The following is a 23,887-nucleotide window of genomic DNA, read 5'->3' as shown; positions in this document are numbered from 1 at the left end:
AGGAAACCTAACAGTGTAGAAAAAAACATGGATTTTGAATGTAGACATTATTGTGGTCAAAATCTGACCTCCCCCCTAGGACCTGTGTCACTTACTTAACCTTACAAATACCTCTTTGATTGCAAGGTGGAGAGAACAGGAAGTTGTTTGAAGAAGTAAATCATAAATGCATGTCAAGTTCCTGGAACATAATAAGTACTCAAGAAATGTTAGGCTCTTCCTTCCTCTTAACCTGTCCTGATGATTCTAAATTTCTCTGAAAGCCTTCTTAGCTGCTGCTTCAAACCCAGGTGTCCTCTTTGTCATAGCTCCAGGTTTGTCCATGGCTTATAAGACCTGACAGTGACTTTCCTACATTTATGTCTTATGTTCAGTTTGTTTTGACCCCAATTGAAGTTGCCATTGAAGATATGAAGAAGAAGACCCTGCAGTTAGCAGTGGCCATTAACCAGGAGCCCCCTGATGCCAAGATGCTTCAGATGGTGCTGCAAGGCTCCGTCGGAGCTACTGTCAATCAGGTAAGCAAAACCATCTGGTGGCAACTCCTCTGGTTCTTGTTATTTTGATTTGTGTTACTATATGTCTGCACCCTCCTTTCTTGAGGTCGATGAGGAGTCTGATCAACATACAAATGATGTTCCTAAACTTACACTGAACACTTGAGGAGGTCCCTTCCCTTCCCTTCTGTAACAACCCAAGGTAGACAAGAAATCCTAGAGATGAGTGGACCGTGTCTAAGGAGTACCATTTTTTGGAGAAGTTGGGGCCAGTCCTGGCAATATGATCCAGATGGAGTGCTTAGTCATGCCCAATTTAGGCAGAGTTGTTGCAAGGCTTGAGATAAATCTGAGAAGGCCTGTAGGAGAGAAGGGAAAGGGTCTAGGACATTGAACCCCTGGGTCAGTCACCAGATGAAACCAGTATGCCAGGAGCGTTGCTAAACAGGAATGACCTGGAACCGGCTTCTTGGGCCACTTCAAAACAGACTGGATCTTCTCAGATCCGTTAGAATTCTAACTCCGATCTCAGCATGGAACTAATCCGGCCTCAGATGGAGGGCATACTAGCTTAGTTCTCTGTCCAGTGTGCTTCCTTAATTTCAGAACTAGATCTGCACACCTCCACATGCAAAAACTCAATGAGTGCCGTGACCCTTTCCTCATTCGGCACAACTGGACTCCCCAGCAAAAATTCTCTGTCCACATAATATCAAGGGGACAGAAATAGTATTTGTTACATTTCCATGATCAGAAAATATTAGGAAGCTTTTGCTTTTGTAAGTCCCAATCTTTTAATGAAAATGGAAGACTTTATAAGCCCACAACCATAGATTACACATGTACTATGCATATCTCTGACTCAAGCCAGCAATTACGCAAAATGGTGCTTGCCACTAGGGCAACTAGACAAATGAATATGAATGGCTGGATCAAGACAATCTCTAATCACATACCCTTTGATGTAGTATATTACCTTTCTATATGAAGGAAAATCTGTAATTAGTAGTATTTGATTAAGGAAATACATTTATACTTTTGAATATTCTCCTAAAACTGCAAACTCCTCCTAAGGAATCAGCATTTTCATGAGAAGTTCAAGACCTTTCTTGATATTTTGTTTTGGTCAAACTAACAAAATTAAATGTTCAAACTACGACCTCACTCCCAACATTTCCTCCCAAGTAATTTCACTTTCTTTCCAACATCAGTAATGTTTTTCACTTTTCCCATCAGGGACCCCTGGAAGTAGCCCAAGTATTTTTGGCTGAAATTCCAGCTGACCCAAAACTCTATCGACATCACAACAAGTTGAGATTATGCTTTAAAGAATTCATAATGCGGTAAGAGGGGAAATGGCTGGGATTTCAGTAGAGCGGTGGTTTTCAAAGTGTGGTCCCCAGGCGAACAGCGTCAGCATCACTTGAGAAATTTGCTAGATAGGAAAATTCTCAGATACCAATCAGACCTACTGAGTAAGACCCTCCAGAGGTGGGACCCAGCAACCTATGTTTTAACAAGTCCTCCAGGGGATTCGAACGCACGCTCAAGTTTGAGAAGCCTGCATAGAGCAACCCCACTTGCACTAGTAACTAACAGACTGTATGGTGCTTTCATATTTATCATCTCACACTGTAAAATAAATCTTCAGTTTACAAAAGAGGAAATGAACGTTCAGAGATGGGAAATGATTTTACTTAAGGTCACACAGCAAGTTAGTAGCAGAGTTGAGTTCAGACCAGGTCTTCTGAATCCAAGTAGCGCATACTTCCTTCAATGTGCTGATATTCCACTGATGAATTAGAGCCTGAGAGTTTCTTGGCATTGGCAGGCTTTGTAATTTCCCATATCATACAATAACTTATTTTTATAAATGTATAAGACACTGCCTCAAATTGAGAGATAGAGGCGAGATTCTAAAACTAGACTTTTACAAAGGTATCAGTCATCTCTATGGCAATTCCCACTGGCAGACAAGCGTCATCTCTGCTCCTGAATTCTGCAGTAGAGCGGCTCCAAGAGCAGCCTGTTCAGGCTGGATAGGAAGTGAATCTTGGCACAAGGTCTTGCAAGTTGCTGCAATGCAGACAGGTATACTGGGACTCCTGTGGCCCTAAAAGGAATGATTATGAAGGATGTGGATGGCACCTCACCCATAAGAGAGAAGGACATCAGAAATACATGTACTAATATTTCTTTTCACCCAGAATCTTAGAGCAGCATATACAGTATAGGAATATCTTTACTTGGCAGATGGGGATAAAGGAGGCTAAAAGTTAAAGTTTGCTAAATTCAGTGAAAACTCACCATAATGCTAGTGTCAGGTGAGGTTCTCCTCCTTCACAGGCTTTGGTGAGACGTATGTAAATTTGCTACGTATAAAGGAGACATTCTTGGTCCTGCAGTGAATCTCAGCTGCTTAGTAATAGGGGTATGTGTGTGTGTGTGTCTGTGTGTATGTGTGCGTGCACACTATACATATGCACATACATACACATGCACAGACAGAAATTATATTTATTAATGTTTTGTATTTGAATTGTTTCCTGTATTTTATAACAATTTTGACATTATGCAAAATCTAGATATTCTTCAGTAAAGAGTGCATTTTCATAAAACAAAAGGCTAGAAAAATATTGGGGGAATTTTTAAAGATCAATTTACTTTCCATGTATCTTCATATAAAATGAAGTTATTGTGAAAGGCCCATGAAGGTGGCAGCGGCCCGGACCTCTCTGGACCTCTGCAAGGACCTGTGAAGTGTTTAATGAGCACACACTAGGACCCAGGTATGATATTAGCTGTAGGAATACAGGATCTGGGTATTCCTCTGCTCCTGACAACAGGACTTTTACCTGGCTAAATAACAAAGCAATGCAGCATGTCCTAAGAACTGTGGAGAGTACACAAAATATAGGGCTAAGAGTTCAGGAAGGAACGGTCAGTTGCAGTCTGGAGTGGCTAGGGAAAGCTTTATGGGAAAACATCACTTAAACCTTGTCTTGAGTATGTAGGTGGTAGGAAGGGGGCAGCGGGAAGGCGGAGGCATTACTGGTAAAGGGACCAACAGGAGCACAAGACACAGAGGCAGGGGTGTCCTTGATACGTCTGGGCTCCTCTGAGTTGGCAAGAGCAGTGCCTTCTGTGGGCATGCCAGCACAGGGAGGGGAGCCTGGGGAGACAGCACTATTGACAAGCGGGGCTCTGAATAGAATATAGATGTAAAAGGAAGCTTGCTAAGAGAAGTGATATTTTAGTTAAAATGTCCTTATAAAATCCCTAACGAGGGCTTCCCTGGTGGCGCAGTGGTTGAGAGTCCGCCTGCCTATGCAGGGGACGCGGGTTCGTGCCCCGGTCCGGGAAGATCCCACATGCCGCGGAGCGGCTGGGCCCGTGAGCCATGGCCGCTGAGCCTGCACGTCCGGAGCCTGTGCTCCGCAACGGGAGAGGCCACAACAGTGAGAGGCCTGCGTACCGCAAAAAAAAAACCAAAAACGAACATACATTCTCTAATTAGCTTCCAGCCCCAGGACAAGTGACTGCAAAGAAAACCAGAGCTGAGTAAAACTAGTCTCAGGCAAGATAACAAAAGGAAATGGATTTTCTTAGGGATGATCCTTTAACAAAGTCATGTATTGTTAGACTTTTGATGGGGAAGTTATCTTTCTCTCCAGATGGCTTGCAGAAATGTTGGATTTCCAAAATCAAATTCACTGTTTACGACGTTGTTCTCCAACCTTTCCAATGATTCCTATGGGAAACTAGTCTGTAGTCCTACCTTCCCCCTGCTGGGTGGGCTGCCGCCCTGTTCTAGGAATGCCACAAGAATATCTGTCAGTGCTTCTCAAACTTCACTGTGCAAAACAAATGACCTGGGGATCTTGTCAAAATGCAGATTCTGATTCAGTAGTTCTGGGGTGGGCCTGAGACTCTGCATTTCTAACAAGCTCCCAGGTGCTGCTGAAGCTGCCGGATGGGACCGATCTTTGAGCAGAGGCTGCAAAGCTGTAGAGGTTGCTTGATTGCCGCTATCTCACATTTTCTCCTCCCTGCCCCGTCCCCGAGGGCTTCACGTGTCAGGTCCTGCCTACTGTCACTCACCCTTTTTCCTCCTCTTTCCTCCCTTCACAGGAGGAAATGTGCCATTACTATTAACACCTTTGAACAACTATAGATGCCAGTGCATTCATTCAGCAGACACTTATTGAGCCCATACTTTGTGCCAGGCACCCTGCTACCTGTGTGCAAAGATGCAGTTCCAGTACACATGAGACAAGGCTACAGGCAAAACAATACTTCTGCTCACTACTTCATTGTCAAAGTCAAAGTACAGTGACTTTCATTCCACTTCATTTCACGTGCATCAAAAGTAGTGGGTGAGATTGTGGTGAAGGTTGCATAACTGTATTAATCTACTGAAACTAATCAAACTGTATATTTACAAGAGTAAATGTGATGATCTGTAACTTATACCCTCAGTACAAGTAGTAGGTGAGGAAACCTTCCTTTCCTCCATTGCTTAATTGCTTCTCAAGTCCAATCAGCAAGTCACAGCTTTGTAATGAATAGAGGAATTGTTTGGTCAAGTTGTTTGCACCCGTGTGTTTTCTCCCCGGAACCTGCTATCAGCAGAGATGATGCAGGAGTGGAAAATGTTTGGGGGTGAAACCATTCCCGGTTTTGCCTTGAGTGAGCTCCAGCTTCTCAGCAGAATTGGGCTGTAGGTCGATAAGCCCAGGTTTCCAAGGTGAACATAAGTGAGCCTTCCAAGGCTGATTGCTGATAATGGAAATGTACGCTTGCTGGGTACACTGTAGCTGGGTTCTGCCACTGGGCAGTGGCCTGTCTGACTCAGCTGTAGTGGGCCTGGATGAAGCCATAAAGAACCTGACAGGCTGACCTGCTGCACCTGACACCTGATCCAGCCAGTCCTGCGGCTTTTCAGATGGTTGCCAAGTTGGGGCCTGGATCCCCTTCTGAAACATCTCAGGGTTTCAGAAGCCAAGAGAGGTACAACATACTGTGTCCCTCCTCTGCTGCCCAGAGCACCCAGACCATTTTAAACACTGCAATCTGTGCCAGTCTGTGGTTTTAAATTTTCCTCTTATATTTCTGTCTTAGTCAGCTTAGGCCACTATAGCAAAATACCACAGACTGAGTAGCTGAATAACAGACATTTATTTCTCGCAGTGCTGGAGTCTGGGAAGTCCAAGCTTAAAGTGCCAGCAGATTCAGTTCCTAGGGAGAACCCTCTTTCTGGCTTGTAAATGGCCACCTTCTCACTGTATCTTCACATGGTAGAGAGATGAAGAAGCAGCTCTCTGGTCTCTTTCTACAAGGGCACTAATCCCATCATGTGGGTCCCACTCTCATGGCCTAATTTAAACCTTCATTCTTCCTAAAGGCCCCACCTCCAAATCCCATCACATGGAGGTCGCATGTGAATTTTGGGGGGGACACAAACCTTCAGTCCATAACATGTGAACTTTCTCATTCCTATAAAGACTAAGTGATTTTTAAATTCATTTTTATATTTAAAGAAAAGAGAGCAGGACTCAATGGCACCAGGCCCAGGTTGACATAGTTTCAGATATATCAGTAGAGTTCCACCGCATAGATGGTCAAAGAGTGTTAACGGGAGTTAAGGTCTGTGAAGAGGAAGGAGAGGGAATTTGCCCAAGTGGCCAAAGGAAAACCAACTGTGTGTAGTGTGGGTGGAAACAGAAGCAGTAGGTGAAAAGAGATCTGAGTATTTGGTGGGAAAACCAAGCCTGAAACATTACGAGAGGTTGCTCGGGGGCAGGTCCATAGCAGGGACATATGAAGGACTTCTGTCCCTTTTCCAGGTCACAGACACCTGTCTTAGTGGGCCTAGGAGGCTGGGTGGCAAACTGAGAGCCAAGTGGAGCAGCACACACACACACACACACACACACACACACTTGCACGTGGCTTCCCCCTCCCAGCCCTTCTGCAACCATTCTCGAGAGAAGAAATCCATTTCAGTTACAGTGCTATCCTGTCCTCCTCTCTTAGCGCATCTCCACCCCTGGTTCTCTTGAACAAGGTCTCGGTCCTCAGGGCTTGACGGTGCTCTCACTTCAGGGCCAGGGCACTGCGTGGGAGGGTGTCCGGGCTGACTGTGAATTCGAGAATAGTGTGCGATCATCGGAACCCCCCGCTGGCTTCTGGGGTGTTCAGCAGGTCCTCAGAACCTGCTTCCAGGTGTCAGACACCTTCCCAAGCCCATAGTCCCAATCTCGCCCCCTTAGGAGGAGGAAGTAGGGCCACTGTGACTTCCCCGAGGCAGGCAGCCACACCGGCCCCTCTGGGGCCGCCCAGCCAAGGGAAGTAGAGGGGGCTCAGGGGGACAGCCGGAGGATCCATCCGTGGCTGCTGCTGTCTACCCTGGGGTGCGCTCCCTGCCCCCGTGGTGCCCTGCTCCTTCGGCCTCAGGCGCTTCCCTACCGGCAGCAGCGGGGCACCCCGGACAGTGCCCCTGGTGGGCTGTCTCTCCCACTTCGCTCCAGGAGAGGCAGGCCACGCCGCTTGCACAGCACTCCTCCTGCAGCCGCTTGGCCAGGTCCTCACACGCCCGACACCATTTCATCCTCATAAACCCACTTTATAGATGAAGAAAGTGTGGTTGAAGGAGACCATGATTAGCCCAAGGTCACACAGCAAGTAAGTGGCAGAACCGGGAATTAGACTAGCCTTCCACTGAGACCTGAGACCGGCTGCCCTTGGGATCTGGGGCTTGGTAGAGGTCGGGCTGGGAGGGAGGAAATGCAGGGGACAGCGCTGGAGGTGCCAGCCGAGGTGGCTCTGACCAGGGGACCCTCACATCCACTGCAGCCCTTCCTGTGGAAAGGCCAGATGTTCCTCTGGTGCCCTGCCCCCAGATAATCCTTCCTCAACTTAAAGGGCCTGGACCACATATATCACTCCAGTCACGGGAGGGGTTGGGGAGCCAATCCCTCAGTTTCTCCGGTATTTCTCCTCTCACTCCGGCAGCTGTGTTTGGGTTTTTTTTTTTTGCGGTGCGCAGGCCTCTCACTGTTGTGGTCTCTCCCGTTGCGGAGCACGGGCTCCGGACGCGCAGGGTCAGCGGCCATGGCTCACGGGCCCAGCCACTCCGCGGCATGTGGGATCTTCCCGGACCGGGGCATGAACCCGTGTCCCCTGCATCGGCAGGCGGACTCTCAACCACTGTGCCACCAGGGAAGCCCCAGCTGTGTTTTTTTACTGGACCTTAGCTGGAGACTTGCTACAGTGTTACCAGGAAGAAGATGAGAAAGGCAGAATACTACAAACTGGGGCTCGGAAGAGAATAGTCCCAACTTGAGACCAAGGCCATATGCCTGGACTCTAGCTGGAAGGGTCAGGGTCTTTCCTAGGCAGCATTTGTGGTGTGGGGTTATGAGTGTGGGCTCTCGGGCCCAGTTGCCTGGCTTCACATATTCACTCTGGGACTTCCCTGGTGGCACAGTAGTTAGGAGTCAGCCTGCCACTGCAGGGGACATGGGTTTGATCCCTCGTCCGGGAAGATCCCACATGCCACAGAGCAACTGAGCCCGCGTGCCACAACTACTGAAGCCCGTGCGCCTAGAGCCTGTGCTCCGCAGCAAGGGAAGCCACCACAATGAGAAGCCCGCGTACCGCAACAAAGAGTAGCCCCCACTCGCTGCAACTAGACAGAGCCTGTGTGCAGCAACGAAGACCCAACGCAGCCAAAGATAAAACAATAAGTAAATAAATAAATAATATCTACTCTGCCTTAACTAGCTGTGTGACCTTGGACTAGTTACCCAACCTTAGTTTCTCCAACTGTAAAATGGGGATAAAATAGTAACTACCTCTCAAAGTTAGTATCAAAAGAGTCAATTCAGAGAGCTTAGAACAGGACTTGGCACATATGAAGTGATTGATGAATATAACATTATGGGGCAAATAGAAACCAGATTGATTTACGTAGGAAAGAGACAATCTGATTTAAATATAGACATTGTCTGCCCATGACTTGTGTGCCTCTGTAAGGTTTGTACCATAACACACAGTGGGGCTGATGAGACATCAGCCTGGGAGCAACAGGATCCTGGATTTACATCCACCTTTGCTGTTCCCAAAGGTGTATGACTCTGGACAGGGCACTTCATCTCTTTGCATCTTAGTTTCATCAACTATGAAAAACAAAGGAACTGGAATATAAAATCTCTGACATCCCATCATCATTCTTATATAGAAGAAATAGTTTCTGCACTCAGACTGGGTCTATCAGGAATAGTAACAATAATAATAATAACAATAAGTGTTCTAGGCTTTAGCTATGTACCAGTACTATTCTAAGCATTTTATGTATTTAATTCATATAATCTTTACAAAAATTTATGAGGTAGTCTATTTTCACCATCATGTCACAGGTGAAGAAACTAAGGCATGGAAAGCTTAAGTAACTTGCCTAATGTCACAAAGCCAATAAGTAGCAAAGCAGGATTCAGAGGTGAACACTCCAGCTCCAGAGCCTGTTCTCTCTAGGAAGTACATTCAGTTGCCAGTAACAGAATGGAATCAAGAGTGGCTAAATAAGATAGAAAATTATTTTTCTCTCATATGAAACAAGATCAGAGATAGGCATCCCAGAGCTGTGTGGTGGTCACATAAAGTCATCAGAGACCCTGGCTCTTTCCATTCTTTTGCTCTGCTATCCTGGTTATAGTATAGCCATCCTCATAGTCACAGAATGGCTGCTAAGGCTCTGGCCATCACAACCACATCCTAGGCAGGTATCAGGAATAGAAATGAGGAGAGAGCAAAAGGCTACCCCTTTAAAGAGCTTTCCTAGTGACTTCATCTTATAGCTCATCAGCCATCCCTATTTATAAGGGAGGCTAGGGAATGTAATTTTCCAGGTGGGTATACCACCTGGAGTTCTGCTACTAAGCAAGAGAGGGAATGGTTGTTGATGAAGCAACTAGCAATTTTTTGGCCATACTGAGGGACTGATATTTGAGCTGTGCTGAAGGAGCATCACAGAGAAGGGAGGGCAAGAGATGCAGCGGGGGGATTCCCTGGTGGCGCAGTGGTTGAGAGTCCACCTGCCGATGCAGGGGACACAGGCTCGTGCCCCGGTCCGGGAAGATCCCACATGCCGCAGAGCGGCTGGGCCTGTGAGCCATGGCCTCTGAGCCTGCGCGTCCGGAGCCTGTGCTCCACAACAGGAGAGGCCACAAGAGTGAGAGGCCCGCGTACCGAAAAAAAAAAAAAAAAAAAAGAGATGCAGAGGGTGAGGGCTGCATGACCACCCTCTCTGTAGAAAAGACACCTTAGATAGAGGACTATGAAAGTTACCCCCAGCAAAACCAGGAACCATGTTCTGGAAGCACAACTTCCTGCCCTTTCTAGTCCCCATCAGTCTGGTTTCTGTAGGACCCTGCTGAAAAATCCCAGCACACTGGCTTTAAGAAAATGCTTGTGTTCAGTGAACTTATCAACAAAGGGAGCAGCAAAGGAGGGGGCTGTCTGGAATGGTGGTGTCACTGAGTGAAAGTTGCACAGTTCAGCTGTTTGTGGACCTAATGAAAATGTTACAGATAGGACCATTTAAAAAAATGATTTGCAATGTAGTTATATGATCCTGTATACATTTCCCAAGAGATATGGCTCTTCTCTAGGAGGGAAACATAATGCATGGCTCTCTTTAGTTTATGGATTTAAATTAACATAGTGGAAGTTATTTTAGCTTTAATAAGAAAATCTAGAGAATATAATCTAAATGGAAGGAAGAAATACAGAAAATGTCTATGAAACAATTTTATAAGGTATAAAATTTGTTAAAATATAAAGTTATAAAAATTCGATCCACCTATTAATATATTTGTCTTTTTAAAACACTATATAAAAATTAAAAATTTTTTAAAGTAATAAAAAAAAGAAAGAACGAGAGCAACCAAACCAAAAAACAAATCCACCAGTGATAACAAGCACTAAAAACTATACTAAAAAAAAAACAAAAACACTATATATATCTACAGCTATTATGTCTTCTGATAACAAAGATCACAGAGAGTATAGTTGCTTCTTCCAAAGTTTGCAGAGTAGCCATCCCCAAGTTAGCAGTTCACTCCTGCAGGTCTCTTGTCTGCCAGTGTTACAGAACTGGTCCTTGAAGTCTCCTTGAAGAAACTGATTTCATTTTACACATTGTGGTAGCTCATAACTGTTAGTTAAGAGGCAATAAAAAAATAATAAGGGGTGATGTAGATTTCTCAGGATTCAAAGGCTATATACCTCCCCTTCCTACCTCTTCCCTGAAATCTTGATATGTAACCTTTGGTATCCTACAGTTTGCTTCAATTAATGTCAAACTTAAAAGATAGGTGAAAATCCAGTTAAGGGCGTGCTATTGGCTTCCAGGGTGAATTAAATCAAGCCGTTCTTCTACAGCAGGCTGATTCCATCATGAAGCTATGGCCGTAGGTTTAATGTTGCCTAGGCCAGGTAGCTTTCCCCTGCCCCATAGCTACATGTGTTTAGTGGTAATAGGGAGGATTTGGTAGCAAGGCCTGGGTATCCCCATAACACAATCCAAATCTAGCATCACTATTAAGAAAACAGTTTAAACCATGTTGATCATGGGAATCCTATTCATCTGAAGGAAAACAGAATCATTACTAATCATTGTACGTCAGCTAAGTTTCAGCCATTAGGTTGTCATTTCAAGATTCGTTGATTTGTAACTTCCCTTGGGTAGAACAGTATAAAATAAAAGGCAAGACTTCATCATGTTTGAATAACATGGTTTTCTTCTTTAGTACATACCATACTGCATGGGAGACAGACTGGAGCTGGCTTTGCAGCTTATTGACTTTGTGACATGAAGCGAGTTACTTAAGCTTTCCGTGCCTTAGTTTCTTCACCTGAGGTGTGATGGTGATAATAGCTGACCTCATAAATTTTTGTAAAGATTAAATGAGTTAAATATATAAAATTTGTGGGCTTCCCTGGTGGGGAATGGGTTCGTGCCCCGGTCCGGGAAGATCCCACATGCCGCGGAGTGGCTGGGCCCGTGAGCCATGGCCGCTGAGCCTGCGTGTCCGGAGCCTGTGCTCCGCAACGGGAGAGGCCGCAACAGTGAGAGGCCCGCGTACCACACACACACACAAAATATATATATATATATATATATATATATATAAAATTTGTAAGCACTTCAAACTTGTATGAAACGCAACCTCATTTTCTCCCCACCCTGATATTTGCATCTCAGATGCGGTGAAGCCGTGGAGAAAAACAAGCGTCTCATCACGGCAGACCAGAGGGAGTACCAGCTGGAACTCAAAAAGAACTATAACAAGCTGAGAGAGAACCTCAGGCCAATGATAGAGCGGAAAATTCCAGAACTCTACAAGCCGATATTCAGAGTTGACAGTCATAAGAGGTAAGAAGAGGGCAGGGGAGGCCTCTTCCCAGAGGATAAAGGATAGCGCTTGAGGCCCAGCAATCAGAACTGCAGAACCTCTGGGTGTGGGAGCGGGCCCTGGAATCAGAGAAGCCACCCAAGCGTGATCTGCTCTGCTTGCATCCTGCTCCCCCTGTGCCTTCTCCTTGACCTCTCCGGGGCCCCTCCATGCGGCCTTCTGCCAGGCGTCTTCCCAGGGCCGAATTACTGCCTGTATTTCTTCCGGCACAGCATGAAGGCATGGCCGCACTTTCCCATATTTACTTACTTTACTGAGTTCTCCATGATTGATGTGCTTTTCTAGTGAGTGATTTTCCTCTTTAAAAGGCTAACTGATGTTTCTTACTTCTGTTCTCTCTCCCTCCTTAATTTCAGAGACTCCTTCCACAGATCTAGTTTCAGGAAATGTGAAACCCAGTTGTCACAGGGCAGCTAAGAAAAGCTATCTTCACGCATGAAGACTGGAGGCCCTGTGACCCTGGAGAAGGACCCGCTGGAACTTAAAACAGGACATTTGCCACACAGGACATGCCACATGCTCCCTGACCAGACAGCAGTCTGGAAGCTTTGGGATCCAAGTGACCATGGGAATTACACCTAAATGGGGTCTGAGCAGATCTGGGGCATTTGGGGGATGGAGGTGGTGGAGGATGGTTAATCAGGGGTGCCTGTGTATTTATTAAGCTATGTTTTTTTCACATAATTGTGCAAAACAAAGCATAAACAGCATCTCCTGCTGAGTGGTCAGGAACTGATGACTTCCTCCCGCCTGTATTTGAATTTAACCTGAATTTAGATAAACCCAAATTGCCCAAGGGAAAATGGACAAGCTGTCCACCAACCTATTCAGAGTGAACTTCTCTCCTCCCCTCTTTATGGGAAAGGAGGGTGACCTTGCTGGAGTACAAAACATTTCCAATAAAACTGTGAGGGGAGGCCTTACTAGAAATCAGAAGATCATGAAGGCTGGAAATGTGGGGATCAATTAATTATTTGTGAACTTGTTACCCTTTTGGTAACGGTGGACTAATTGTTGTATAGTTATTTTTGCTTTATTGTTCTGTTAGGTGGTTAATTTAACATGCATTTATAGAGGAGCACACTCGAAGCACTGAGGTAGGAGATAACGGTACTCTGAATGACCCGCCCCAAGTTGCAGATGCTGCAGTTACTTAAATTGAAACAATTCTCCTCTAAAGCTTTGCATTTTTTCTTACGCTCGCTCTTGCTCACTCTTTTTTCTCATCCTCTCTGGGACCAAGTTTATTTTTATAAAAGGATAATATTTCTACTTTCATTTCTGAACATTGTGCTGTCCGCCGGCATGTGTACATCAACTAAAGAATATATTCAGGATTCTTTGGACAGTGTACTTTAGGAGAAAGATGAACAAAGTTATTATTTGAGAATTAAATTATATATTTTTTAATATGACTGATTACCTTGACTGGTACTAAAAATGTAATAAGAATTGCAAGCAAAGTGTTTCCCTTTGCAACTCGTGTTTTTTATTTCGACAACTCATGACTTTTGTAAAGCATTTCAGAGAAGAAGAAAGATGCATGCATGATCATGGCCTTGGTCAAACAGTGCTATCCAGGGTCACTCCTCGTATATAATATTTAATCTTGGCGGTCATGAGAGAGAATTCAATTTGGATATTCCAGAACTTTTTGCTTACACCATCAGGTATGCATGAATTTATATTCTGAAAGAGGACTGTTTTGTTTTGTTTTTAAATTACTAAAGCTTCCTAGTTTAAGGGGCAAACTTTTTGTTTTTTAGGCATTTGGGGCAGAACTCTTTCTAAAGTATATGATATGTTTGTTTTCTTAAATGAGTACGCATGACATATTTTAATTCCATGTGTTTTTAAGTATCTTCTGTGTGGGAGACACTGGGTGAGACCAAGGTCAAACAACAGTGTCACTGCCCTCCAAAGCCTCTTAGTTTAGTGAGGAAGAGCGTCTGTATGGCTGTAGCCATAATACACAGCAGACTAGAACAGGCGCTGCGGAAGGTAACCTTTCCTGAGTGACTCCAGGGTGGCCATTATTATCAACACCTATTATATTTTGCCTTCAAACAATAAGCCTTAGGTGGTAAGTAATGTAGGCCTGGCTTTTAACTCTAAAAGCCCTAACAATCCTATGACCTAAAATATTCCGGATTAAATGTCCCCTGCTTTTAGATATGTGTTGTCACTTTTGATTTCAGTCTCTCTTATACCGCAGTGGGTACCACTTGCTTCACAAGTGCAAGGGCTGTGTCCACTGTTGCATTTCTGTCCCCTAGCCCAGAACTCAACACACAGAAGACATTTAATAAGCATAAGCTGAATAATTAAATGAATGAATGAGTGTGAGTAGGCCTGCTTCTAGACCAGCACTGTGCAGTAGAAATATAGTACAAGCCACATATGTCATTTTAAATTTTCTAGTAGGCACATTAAAAAAAAAATTGGGAAAAAAAACAGGTGACAGTAATTTTAATAACACATTTCATTTAACCCAATATGTACAAAATATTATCAATTCAACATGTAATTAATATGAAAAAGTATTAATGAGGTATTTTACATTCTTTTTTTCATACTATGTCTTCAAAATCTGTATGTATGTGTTTTATATTTAGAGATTTTACACTTAATCTCAATTAAGTCCAGTCACATTTCAGGTGTTCAATAGCCACATGTGGCTAATGGCTACTGTATTGGATGGTACAATTCTAGAAGCTTCCAACTTTTATAACGTGATGCCTCTGATCTGTGGGCTCAGACTATAGATAACCAATGTAGGAAGAATACTGTCTAGAGTAAGAAAGACAGAATTCTGACTGAGAGCCCATGGGCTTACCTAGAAGTGAAGCTGGTGGAGTTGGCAAGTGTGGACTGGTCAACACTGGTTTAAGCTCATACTCTTTCTAGGCTAACCCTGGCTCTTTTCTCAATTCCAGATAGTTTAGTTCTTCTTTACGTAACAGTTATAAATGAAGTGGAGGCATTGCTGCACTTACATAAGTAACGGCATAAACAAAGAACTTGAGCATTGGTCCTCTGATTATGTATCCTAAATATGGGGTTAAGAAAGAAGCATTTCAAACATTGCTAAGAGTAAAGCACACGAGGCCTTTTGAATCCTGAAGATTGGAGAAACCTCTGTGCCATGGTAGGCCTCTTGATTTTACTTTGGAAAACTCTTCAATGAAAGTTTATGGGAGAAATCTTCTGATTAGCTTCTTGCCTCTTTTCCTTTAGCAAGGTCAAGGGTGCAACTGTCACCAGCTCTTAAGAATCTCATGAAAGTGAAACATGCATATACTGCATAGACCTGTTTGGGTTTGTCATGCCACACATTGTCTTAAACTCCATAATTCTATTCAGTAAGAAGTCCTTTCCATGACAATAGATTAGTTGTAAAACAAAAAACTTTTAGAGCTGTCACTGGTAATTGTGGTTTGCAAGTATGTTTGCAAACACAGGGAGCTTTTGTTTTGCTTTGAATGTATTTTTAAATGCTTGTTATCTCAAATGTTGTAAAGCTGCTATTGACTAAGTATCATTTAAAAAAAAAAAAAAACTAAAACTAAAGGTTCTATTATATTCCGGAATGCTGGGTATGTCCACAGTGTTTCCTAACCTTTTTCACATTCTGGGTATAAATGTTATCTACTGAGGCATAACAAATAGCCCCCAAACTCATTAGCTTAACACAACAATAAACAATATCTCACCCAGTTCCAGTGGATTAGGATTAGTCTAGTTGGGCAGTCTGACTTAAGGTCTTGCATGAGGTTGCAATCAAGATATTGGCCAAAGCTGCCATCATCTGAAGGCTTGACTGAAGCTGGAGGATTCTATTCCAAGGTGGCTCATTCATAACATTAGAAAGTTGGTGCTGGTCATTGATGGGAGGCCTCAGTTCTTCTGCTTGTGGACCTCAGCCCCTACTGCATGAGTGCTCGCTGACTTCCCCTTTGATGAGCAGTTCAAGAGAAGCAAGGCAAAAGTGGCAGTGTCTTTTTATGACCTAGTCTCAGAAGTCATACTCTCTCTTGTCTGCCATATTCTATTTTTCAGAAGCAAGTCACTAAGTTCAGTCCACATTCAAGGAGAGGAGAAGTAGTCTCTACCTTTGGAATGGAGGAGTGTTAAAGAATTTTTGAACACATTTTAAAATCACCATAATGGGACACATTAAAATTTTGCATTTGTTGTCTCACTGGGATAAATGGACAAAGTTACTTGCTTCTAGAGATGACCAGCCCTGGCACTCTGGCTGCCCTGAGTCCCTCCCAAAGGCTAGGGCCATCAAGCTCAAGTAATATCTATAAGCAAGCTCACAGGTGCACCATGGCACACCATTTGGGAAGCCTTAGCCTAAGGGGAGTCCTTAGCTGGCAATTTTTTGTAAGGAACAGAAAACCAAACTCAAATTAGTGTTTTCAAAGGGGGTAGTGGAGTTAATTGGTTCACTTAACAGATTAACCCAGAGGTAGAATTGGTTCAGACCCAGCTGCATTCAGGGCCTACCCACCATGTCCTGGGCCCATTTTTCTTCTGCTTTCTCGTTTGGCTCCACCCCCAGGCTTTTAACAGTGGTTCCTGGAAATTCCAGGCTCATCCATCATGACAGAGGCAATCCTGAGCCTCACAACTTCATACCACCAAGCTCCACAAAGAAAAGAGATTCTGTGTTCCAGAATTCTCAGGCAAATTCTTTGGGTTCACTCTGATTGGAATGGCTCAGGCTAAACAAGGTTCTCCCCTCTAAGGAGAAGCAGGATGAATATCAACTCAAACCACAGGGCTAGCGATAGAGGGGCCGGTGGTTCCCCAGGGAACCAGGAAGAAAGGGAAAAAGAAGCGTAACATGGGGGCTCCCTGCAGAACATCACTAAAAGTAAATGCATTCAGAAGAAGGAACTTCTATGGAGATCAGGATTACAGTTTATTTCATATCATGTTCACAACCATTGACCTGGAAGCATCTTCCCTAGAAGGGGAGATGAAAGGGATATACATTACATGAAGGAGGACTTAGGGCTTATCCTATCCTGAAAGAGTGGGGACTGGGACAGATGGGAGTGGGAGGTTTTGCTGTACCAGTAATACATCCTCTGGAGTGTCTTGCCAAAAATGACACAAATGATCAGGAATCAGAACTCAGCTGGGACGGGCACTGGGAGAAAAGTGAGAGCAACAGGGAAATAGAATAAGTTATGATAGGTTTGAGTGGAAAAAGTCAAGCATCAAAATTGTGTCTCTCATCATGGCATCCTCAGGGCCTGGGCCATAGTGGGCACTCAATGAGTGTTTGTAAATGACCGAAGTACTGAATGAAGGTGGCCATCAGTGATGACTTCTGTCAGACTGTTCCTCTTCTGTATCTCTCGGCTAAAAGCACCTAACAGAGGACAGACAATTAAGGTCACTAGCCCCGGAGGAATGGCCTTCCGTTCCCTCTTGACTTTACCTATTATGAATGGACAAGAATTAAGAGGATTTTTCCCTCTTTTCTGCTGTTTTCCCTTGAATCACCCTAGCCCTTATCCTTAATAAGAATCACAGAGCCTGATTAAAAAGCCAAAGCTCTGATGATCACTATGTTTTCTGCCATGGGATTACTGAAGGAAATGTAGCATAGCCTTGGTTGAAAACTGTTTGGAGAGCTGTCCACGTTCCTGATCCTCAAGGCCTTGATGCTGCAGCACATCTTGGGGGAGCAGTGCTCTCTCTGGAATGATGCTACTGAGTCCAACCCAGTTCCTGGTCTGATGATGATCTTTGTGGCATTAGCTTAGCAGCTAAATGGCTTTCACCTTTACTATTTTCCCCACACGTTTGGAAGATGGCAAATCACTGGTATCCAGGATAAGGGAGGATAAGCAAGGTGGTAGAGCTCTAAAGGTTACAGCTGAGAAATCAGCGCTCCTGTCCCTTATCATTTCCTTTATGCAACAAGAGAACATGACATGGATGAACAAATTGTTGTTATCCAACAGGATTATCAGGGTAATTAGTAAGATTAAAAAAACAAACAAACAAAAAAGACTGTGTGACTGCCAAAACTTTCTAGACCAAGGATCAGAAGTCCTGGTTTCTTATTCTTCTATTGTACTTTCTAGCCCTGCAACTGTGCCCAAGTCACTCTACCTCTCTGAGCTTCAGGTTTTTTCACTGCAGAATAGGGATGAGTTGCTCCATCTTCCCCCAACCTGCTGAGGAAATCCAATGAGACAATTACTGCATGGAGCATGTTTTGGAAACTCGAAAAGTGCTGCCCCAAATGTAAGGAAACACTATTTACCATTGACACCTCCAGAAAGTTTAGCCAGAACCCCACACGTCGTATTCAATGCCAGCAACATTTATCAAAAGCAGGCCAAAGGTGCAGGCAGGACAGAGGCCTGATTTATCAGAAAATAAATGCCTGGTCTATTCAACTTGCAGTGTCAGTTTCCATGGTCTGTCCAAGGCCAAAAGCAATGGCCTTCAGGGTAGAAGAAGAAAGGGAATCGGTGGAACGGAGAGGGCACACAGGGGCACCTGGAAAGCCAATCTGACCTGGCTTCCCTTCTCCTCTAGTGCAGCGTGTCTCCAGTGCATTCCCCTAGAAGGTAAATACACGGATTCCAACAGCCCACCTGTGTCCCCCGCCTGTAAATGCTCCCGGAGGGTATCAAAGCACACCGACTTCCACTTGAAACAAAGCTACTGAGTGGCAAGTTTCCCTTATAGTAAGAAAGAAGAAAAAGAGGACTTGGCAGCCAGGATGGATCTGGAATAACTAAGCTGACGTTGCTCGTTAAGAAGCCCAGGGTCTGTCTGCCTGTTCCATCCACTCCATCGGCTCCAGCTTTGCAGCCGGGACGCGAATGTCTCCAGATGCAAATCAAGCAAAAAGTTTCTAAAAAGGATTGCGTGGAGCCCAGAAATTGATTAGGAAACTCAATGGTCCTAACCCACCGAGAACTGAGCACAGGACGCCCTAGCAAACGTCCCAATTTAAAAGCGGCTTAGACAAATCAAGTAACCCGCCACGCCCACGCCCCACGGCGGGGGGAGGGTGGATCATGTGTGGTTAATGCGCATGTGTGCGCATCGAGTGGGGTTTTTTGTTTGTTTGTTTGTTTGTTTGTTTTTTGGCGTCAGGAGCGGAAAGGTGCTTCAGTCTGGCGGTGAGTAGCTGGAAGTTGGGAAAGGGAGATGCTGCACAGCGTCAAGGAGGGATTCGGGGAGGCTCGGGGACCATTCCTCTCAGGAATTGTGAAGCTGCCTGATAACGGAGTCGAAGTGGAAAGCAAGTAAAGTAATATCATGGGAAATAGGCACAGTGCTAAAACCTCCTTCCTGGGTTCCGTCCAACTGGAGGAACCCAGAAGGTGCTGCTAAATGTATCTGGAGTGAAGAGTGAGAGGAAGTGGGGTGGGGGTGGGGGAGCCGGGGTGCGTGTCTAGTAAAGTCTCCTGAGAGGAACCTCCACCTGTGCCCAGGCTTGGTTTTCACCTGCCTGAACCCTGAATCTCACGGCAAGCCCACACAGTGGCGAGGGCAAGCCGGGCAGGCTTTCCTGCAGATGAGGAAACAAGACCCAGTCCCTGCCCGGAGAGAACACCTCCACTCCAGTGGGGTCATCTGTGTGCACACAGCTGTGGCTGCAGTTTGAAAGGGTCCCCGCCCTCCTTTGCACCTGAGCTCCCACTTGGAACCTAGCTGCAAGCTAATCCCCGCCTCACGCTTGCTTCTTGAAGCTTTCCTCCCTTTCCCACCTATCTCTCATCGGCCCCTCACTCTTTGGTTTTATCTGAGTATAAGACTGCCCGCTCCACTTGATTGGAAGTTCCTTGAGGCCAGGAGCTATCCTTTTTTATCAGTGGAGAGACTGATGATCAGGAAGTTCTTATCCAAGTAGACACTAGCCGTCCTGGGTAGTTAAGACAGACCTGTTCATAGTTCTTGTGGTGATTCTTATCATGTAGACTAGACACCAGAACATTTTAATTCTCCAACTAAATCATGCCAAGTTTACTGCTAACAAGGAGGTAGTCAAAGGTTAATAGAGAAAAATATCATTTCTTCAAATAAAACTAGATTGTGTCATCACTGGGAAATATGAAAGTTCACTTGGTTGAAGTTGCTTGTGTTTTAGGTAATGAATGAAAAATCGCTCCCACAGCTGTCACGGGTGGGAAACTGCACTGGGGTCTGATCCCAATGTCTCCTTCACTCGCTAGATGGAAACTTGTCTTTCAGAGCCAACGAAACCGGGCATAGGAGAACCCCAGCACCAGCGGAGGCTGTAAATGTTGGCGTTTACAAGAAAACACCAAGAGAGGAACAAGGAAGGGCAGTATGTATGGGGAAGTAGGTGGGGTTTCCTGAGAAAGGGATGAGTACACTGGATGAGGGTGTGAAGGAAGGAACTGTAAGGGGGTGAAATGGGAGAGGTGGGGCGGGGAGCACACTGAGGAGAGCCGTGTGAGAGAGGTGGGGCTCTCAGTGTGGGAATCCCTCCTTCTGAGAGCCTAAGTCGGCCATCTTTCCTGGAGTGGAACAGAGTCGACTCAGATAAAGTCACAGTTTCTGGTTCTTCATCACTCAGCCGTTCTGTGAGGCTGGTTGACATTTTAGTAAGAGAATGCATTCTCCTAAACCTCCATTGTAGGTGGGCGTTGCCATTTGAGGTCAGGTGAGCTGTCCAGCAAGAACCAGAACTGACTCCCTGGGCCCAAGGGACAATAAAAAGAAATCGGATCCCCACACCCACCCCTCCCTTTGCTTCAATAAGAGGTAGCAAGAAATGCCTTTATGTGACTGAGAAGAAGGGGCGCTGGTCCTCTAGGGCCAAATTATATCCCCATAGGCCCAGACATGGTCTTGTTCATAATTACTGGCCCTTCATAAATAGTTGATAAATAAAGACAAGCATCCCATCAGGTTATATGGCCCACCTTATCCACAGCCCCTTGTTGAGAGCCCACCCAGCCTACAGCCCCTGGAAGGGGCAGTTGTCTCTTCTGAGTGACCAGGTTCCTGCTGCCCACCCCCCCCAGATCATGGCTGACTCACCAAGGAAACCAATGTGATCCCTGAGAAGCAAGGCATAGCCTCAGGCTCTGAGTTTCTAACTCTCATTTCCACTTTCCTAAAGTGTGGCTACCCTTCTTTTTGGGAGATTTCTGACTCTACTGTCAAGCCCTCTTTTTATGAGGAAGCTTAGGTGGGTTTCTGCCTCTTAGCACCAAACGAGCTCTGTCAGGACCTGACTGCTCATGGGAATGCTGGAAGAAGGAAACGGCGGTGAGGTGGATGGCCGCAGAGACTTTCCTCCTCCTCCTCCCCTTGAATCAGCATGGCCTTGTGAGTTGCTTTGGCCCGTGGAATGCAGTGAAGTGATACTGTGTGAGTCCTGGCCTAGGTCTTAAGAAGCTTTCCAGCTTCTTCTTTCACCCCCTTGGATCTGGGAGACTTTGGGGAAAGAGATGTGGCTACAAGTACTGGCTACATAATTTGCAGGACCCAGTGTAAAAATGAAAATTCAGGGTCTCTTATTTAAAAAGTATTAAGAATTTCAAGGCAGTGGCAGTGGTAACAGCATTAAACCAAGCAGGCGCCCTTCTGGGTATGGGGCCCTGGGTGACTACACATGTGGCATCCTATGAAGCTGGCCCTGCTGACCACTGTGATGGAGTGACCTTGCGGAAAGAGAGGACCCTGGCCAGGTCCTAGCTGTTCTAGCCATCCTAGCAAAGGTGCCTGATATGGGAGTGAAGCCATATTGGATATCTGAGACCAACTGAGCCTCCTGAGGGGATGCAGGAGTGCATTAGTGACTCCAGGTGAGCCCAACCCTGATGGCTGAACCATAGCAAATATCTGGCTGTTATTCAAGTAAGTTAGCTAAAGCTCTCATGGCAAATAGGCATGCATAGTCCTTAGGGCCACTTCCTCAGGATGGTTTGTTATACGGTAATACATACTGAGACAGGAAGAAAGAGAATTCACAGTGACTGAACACCTGCTGTGCTCCAGGTCCTATGCTGGTGTGTTTTGTGTGCTGGCTCACCTGATCCATAAAATAACCTGGGCTGTGATTCCTGTTGACAGGAGAGGCTACTGCAGTTCCATGGGCAAGGGATTGGTCCCCCTGCCTCACAGTCAGTAAATGACAGAGGCAGAATTGGAACCTGAGTCTGAATGGTTCCAAGATCTGTATAATATCCCTACAATGAAACAAAGAAAGATCCAGGGAAAGTGTATGGACCTCAGAGACCTTTGGGTAGGGATCTAATGCAGACTTCCCCAAGTTTCCTCACAAATCCCACAGTTGAAATGTTAGGGAAGTGATCACATGTGAAAGACCCTTAATGAGACACTATCACATCACAGCTCTATCTTTTACTGTAATTTTTATGGTCCTTGGTGAGCTTAGAAGTACCCTAAAATGAGGCTTACTCTAGTTTTCTGATAGGGATGATACTAAGAAAATTTGATGTGGTTAGCTAGGGCTAGTCACCACTTATTTATATGTTTATTATCCCCCAACAAACCTCAGGCATCTGTGGTCATCTGAGAATGAGTGTCCAGACAATGAACTTACATCTGAAGGAACAAGAGTTAATTTCAACATTCAGTTAAGCCAGAGTTAATTAAGAAGCTGAAACAGTTGTCCCTATACGATGGCATCTAACAAAAAAAAGGCTTTCTATTTATATTATTCGCTGTTTTGAATTTTCTTTGCTGAGCCTTCTTGAGTGTCATCAAGGGGTGAGGGAGTGTGTAGGTAGGTGCCTGACTGTCTGTCTGCCTCTGGGTGGTGAACTCATCATGCTAGGTCAGCCATGAGATCAAGATTAAATGCTAAGTCAGCCTTAAGTGACATAGCAACATTCCCTAGCACAGAGGAGAGCAGTGTGGGCTGGTGTTGATGAGTACAGCCCTACAATGAAAGACACTGCGGTTCAATTCCTAGTCCTGCCTCTTACTCATTAGTGATTGCAGTGGACTGAAGGTTTGTGTCCCCATATGTTGAAACCCTAACCCCTAATGTAATAATATTCAGAGGTGGGGCATTTGGGAGCTGATTAGATCATGAGGGTGAAGCTGTCACGAATGGGATTAGTATCCTTATAAAAGGGGCCCCAGAGAGCTCTCTCGCTGTCTTTCAATAGTGTGAGGATACAGTGAGAATAGGCAATCTGCAACCGGAAGAGAGTCCTCATCAAATAGAGTCTGTCCTGAACCTTGATAGCAGACTTCTAGCCTCCAAATTGTAAGAAACCGATCTCTGTTGTTTATAAGCTACCCAGTCTATGGTACTTTGGTATAGTAGCCTGAATGGTCTAAGATAGAGATGTGGGGCAAATTGATGAACTTTGTAAGCCTCAGTTCTCACCTGTTTAGAAAATGAGATGTGTGAGGACTCAATGAGATAAGATAACCCAAGTGACACATTCAACAAGGTGCCAGGCCTAGAACGAGGGCTTCATACATTTCAGCTGTTGTTTTATTTGCTGAGCAGAAGAAGGTAAATGGTCATTCTTTGACTCCTCCTCCCTTTTCCCCCATGGCCTTTCTCTAAAAGTGTATGTGTGTAATTTTTATGTCTTGCCCACACTCTCCATCATCTGCATTTTGTTGTCCCCCTTGCTGCCCTTCCCCCCTTTCTCTCTCTATCGCCACATTCCTTCAGCTTCCTCAGCTGAACTGGGGTTGAGCACAGGAGAGATCAGAGGACAAAAGGTAGAGAGACGTTGGTGTTTGGGTGACAATGCAGCACTCTGGGGCTGTCTAGACTTTCCCAACTCTGAGGGTGTCATTTCCCCAGGATTCCTAATATTAGGAGAAACCTCAGCAACCATTTGATGATTTCCAAACCCCTCATTTTATTTATTGTTCTTTTTAAATTTTTTTCTTTTCTATTTTATTTTG

At 45.0% G+C, this 23,887-nt stretch overlaps 1 protein-coding gene across 1 annotated transcript in view; it reads left to right on the top strand.

Moving 5' to 3' along the window:
- Positions 1 to 15,564, top strand: part of DOCK8 (dedicator of cytokinesis 8) — a 224,152-nt gene extending 208,588 nt beyond the window's left edge. The window contains exons 45-48 of the mRNA XM_082620022.1: positions 375 to 518; positions 1,734 to 1,840; positions 11,764 to 11,934; positions 12,331 to 15,564. Coding sequence (XP_082476148.1) covers positions 375 to 518; positions 1,734 to 1,840; positions 11,764 to 11,934; positions 12,331 to 12,391 — 483 coding nt within the window. The 3' untranslated portion in view covers positions 12,392 to 15,564. The remainder of the gene's footprint in view (positions 1 to 374; positions 519 to 1,733; positions 1,841 to 11,763; positions 11,935 to 12,330) is intronic.
- Positions 15,565 to 23,887: the final 8,323 nt, after the last annotated feature.

This window comes from Mesoplodon mirus (assembly GCF_964341445.2).
Source record: "Mesoplodon mirus genome assembly, chromosome: 1".
Classification (NCBI taxonomy): domain Eukaryota; kingdom Metazoa; phylum Chordata; class Mammalia; order Artiodactyla; family Ziphiidae; genus Mesoplodon; species Mesoplodon mirus.
Note: the sequence above shows the minus strand (reverse complement) of the source record. Positions and strands in the feature narration are given on the sequence as shown.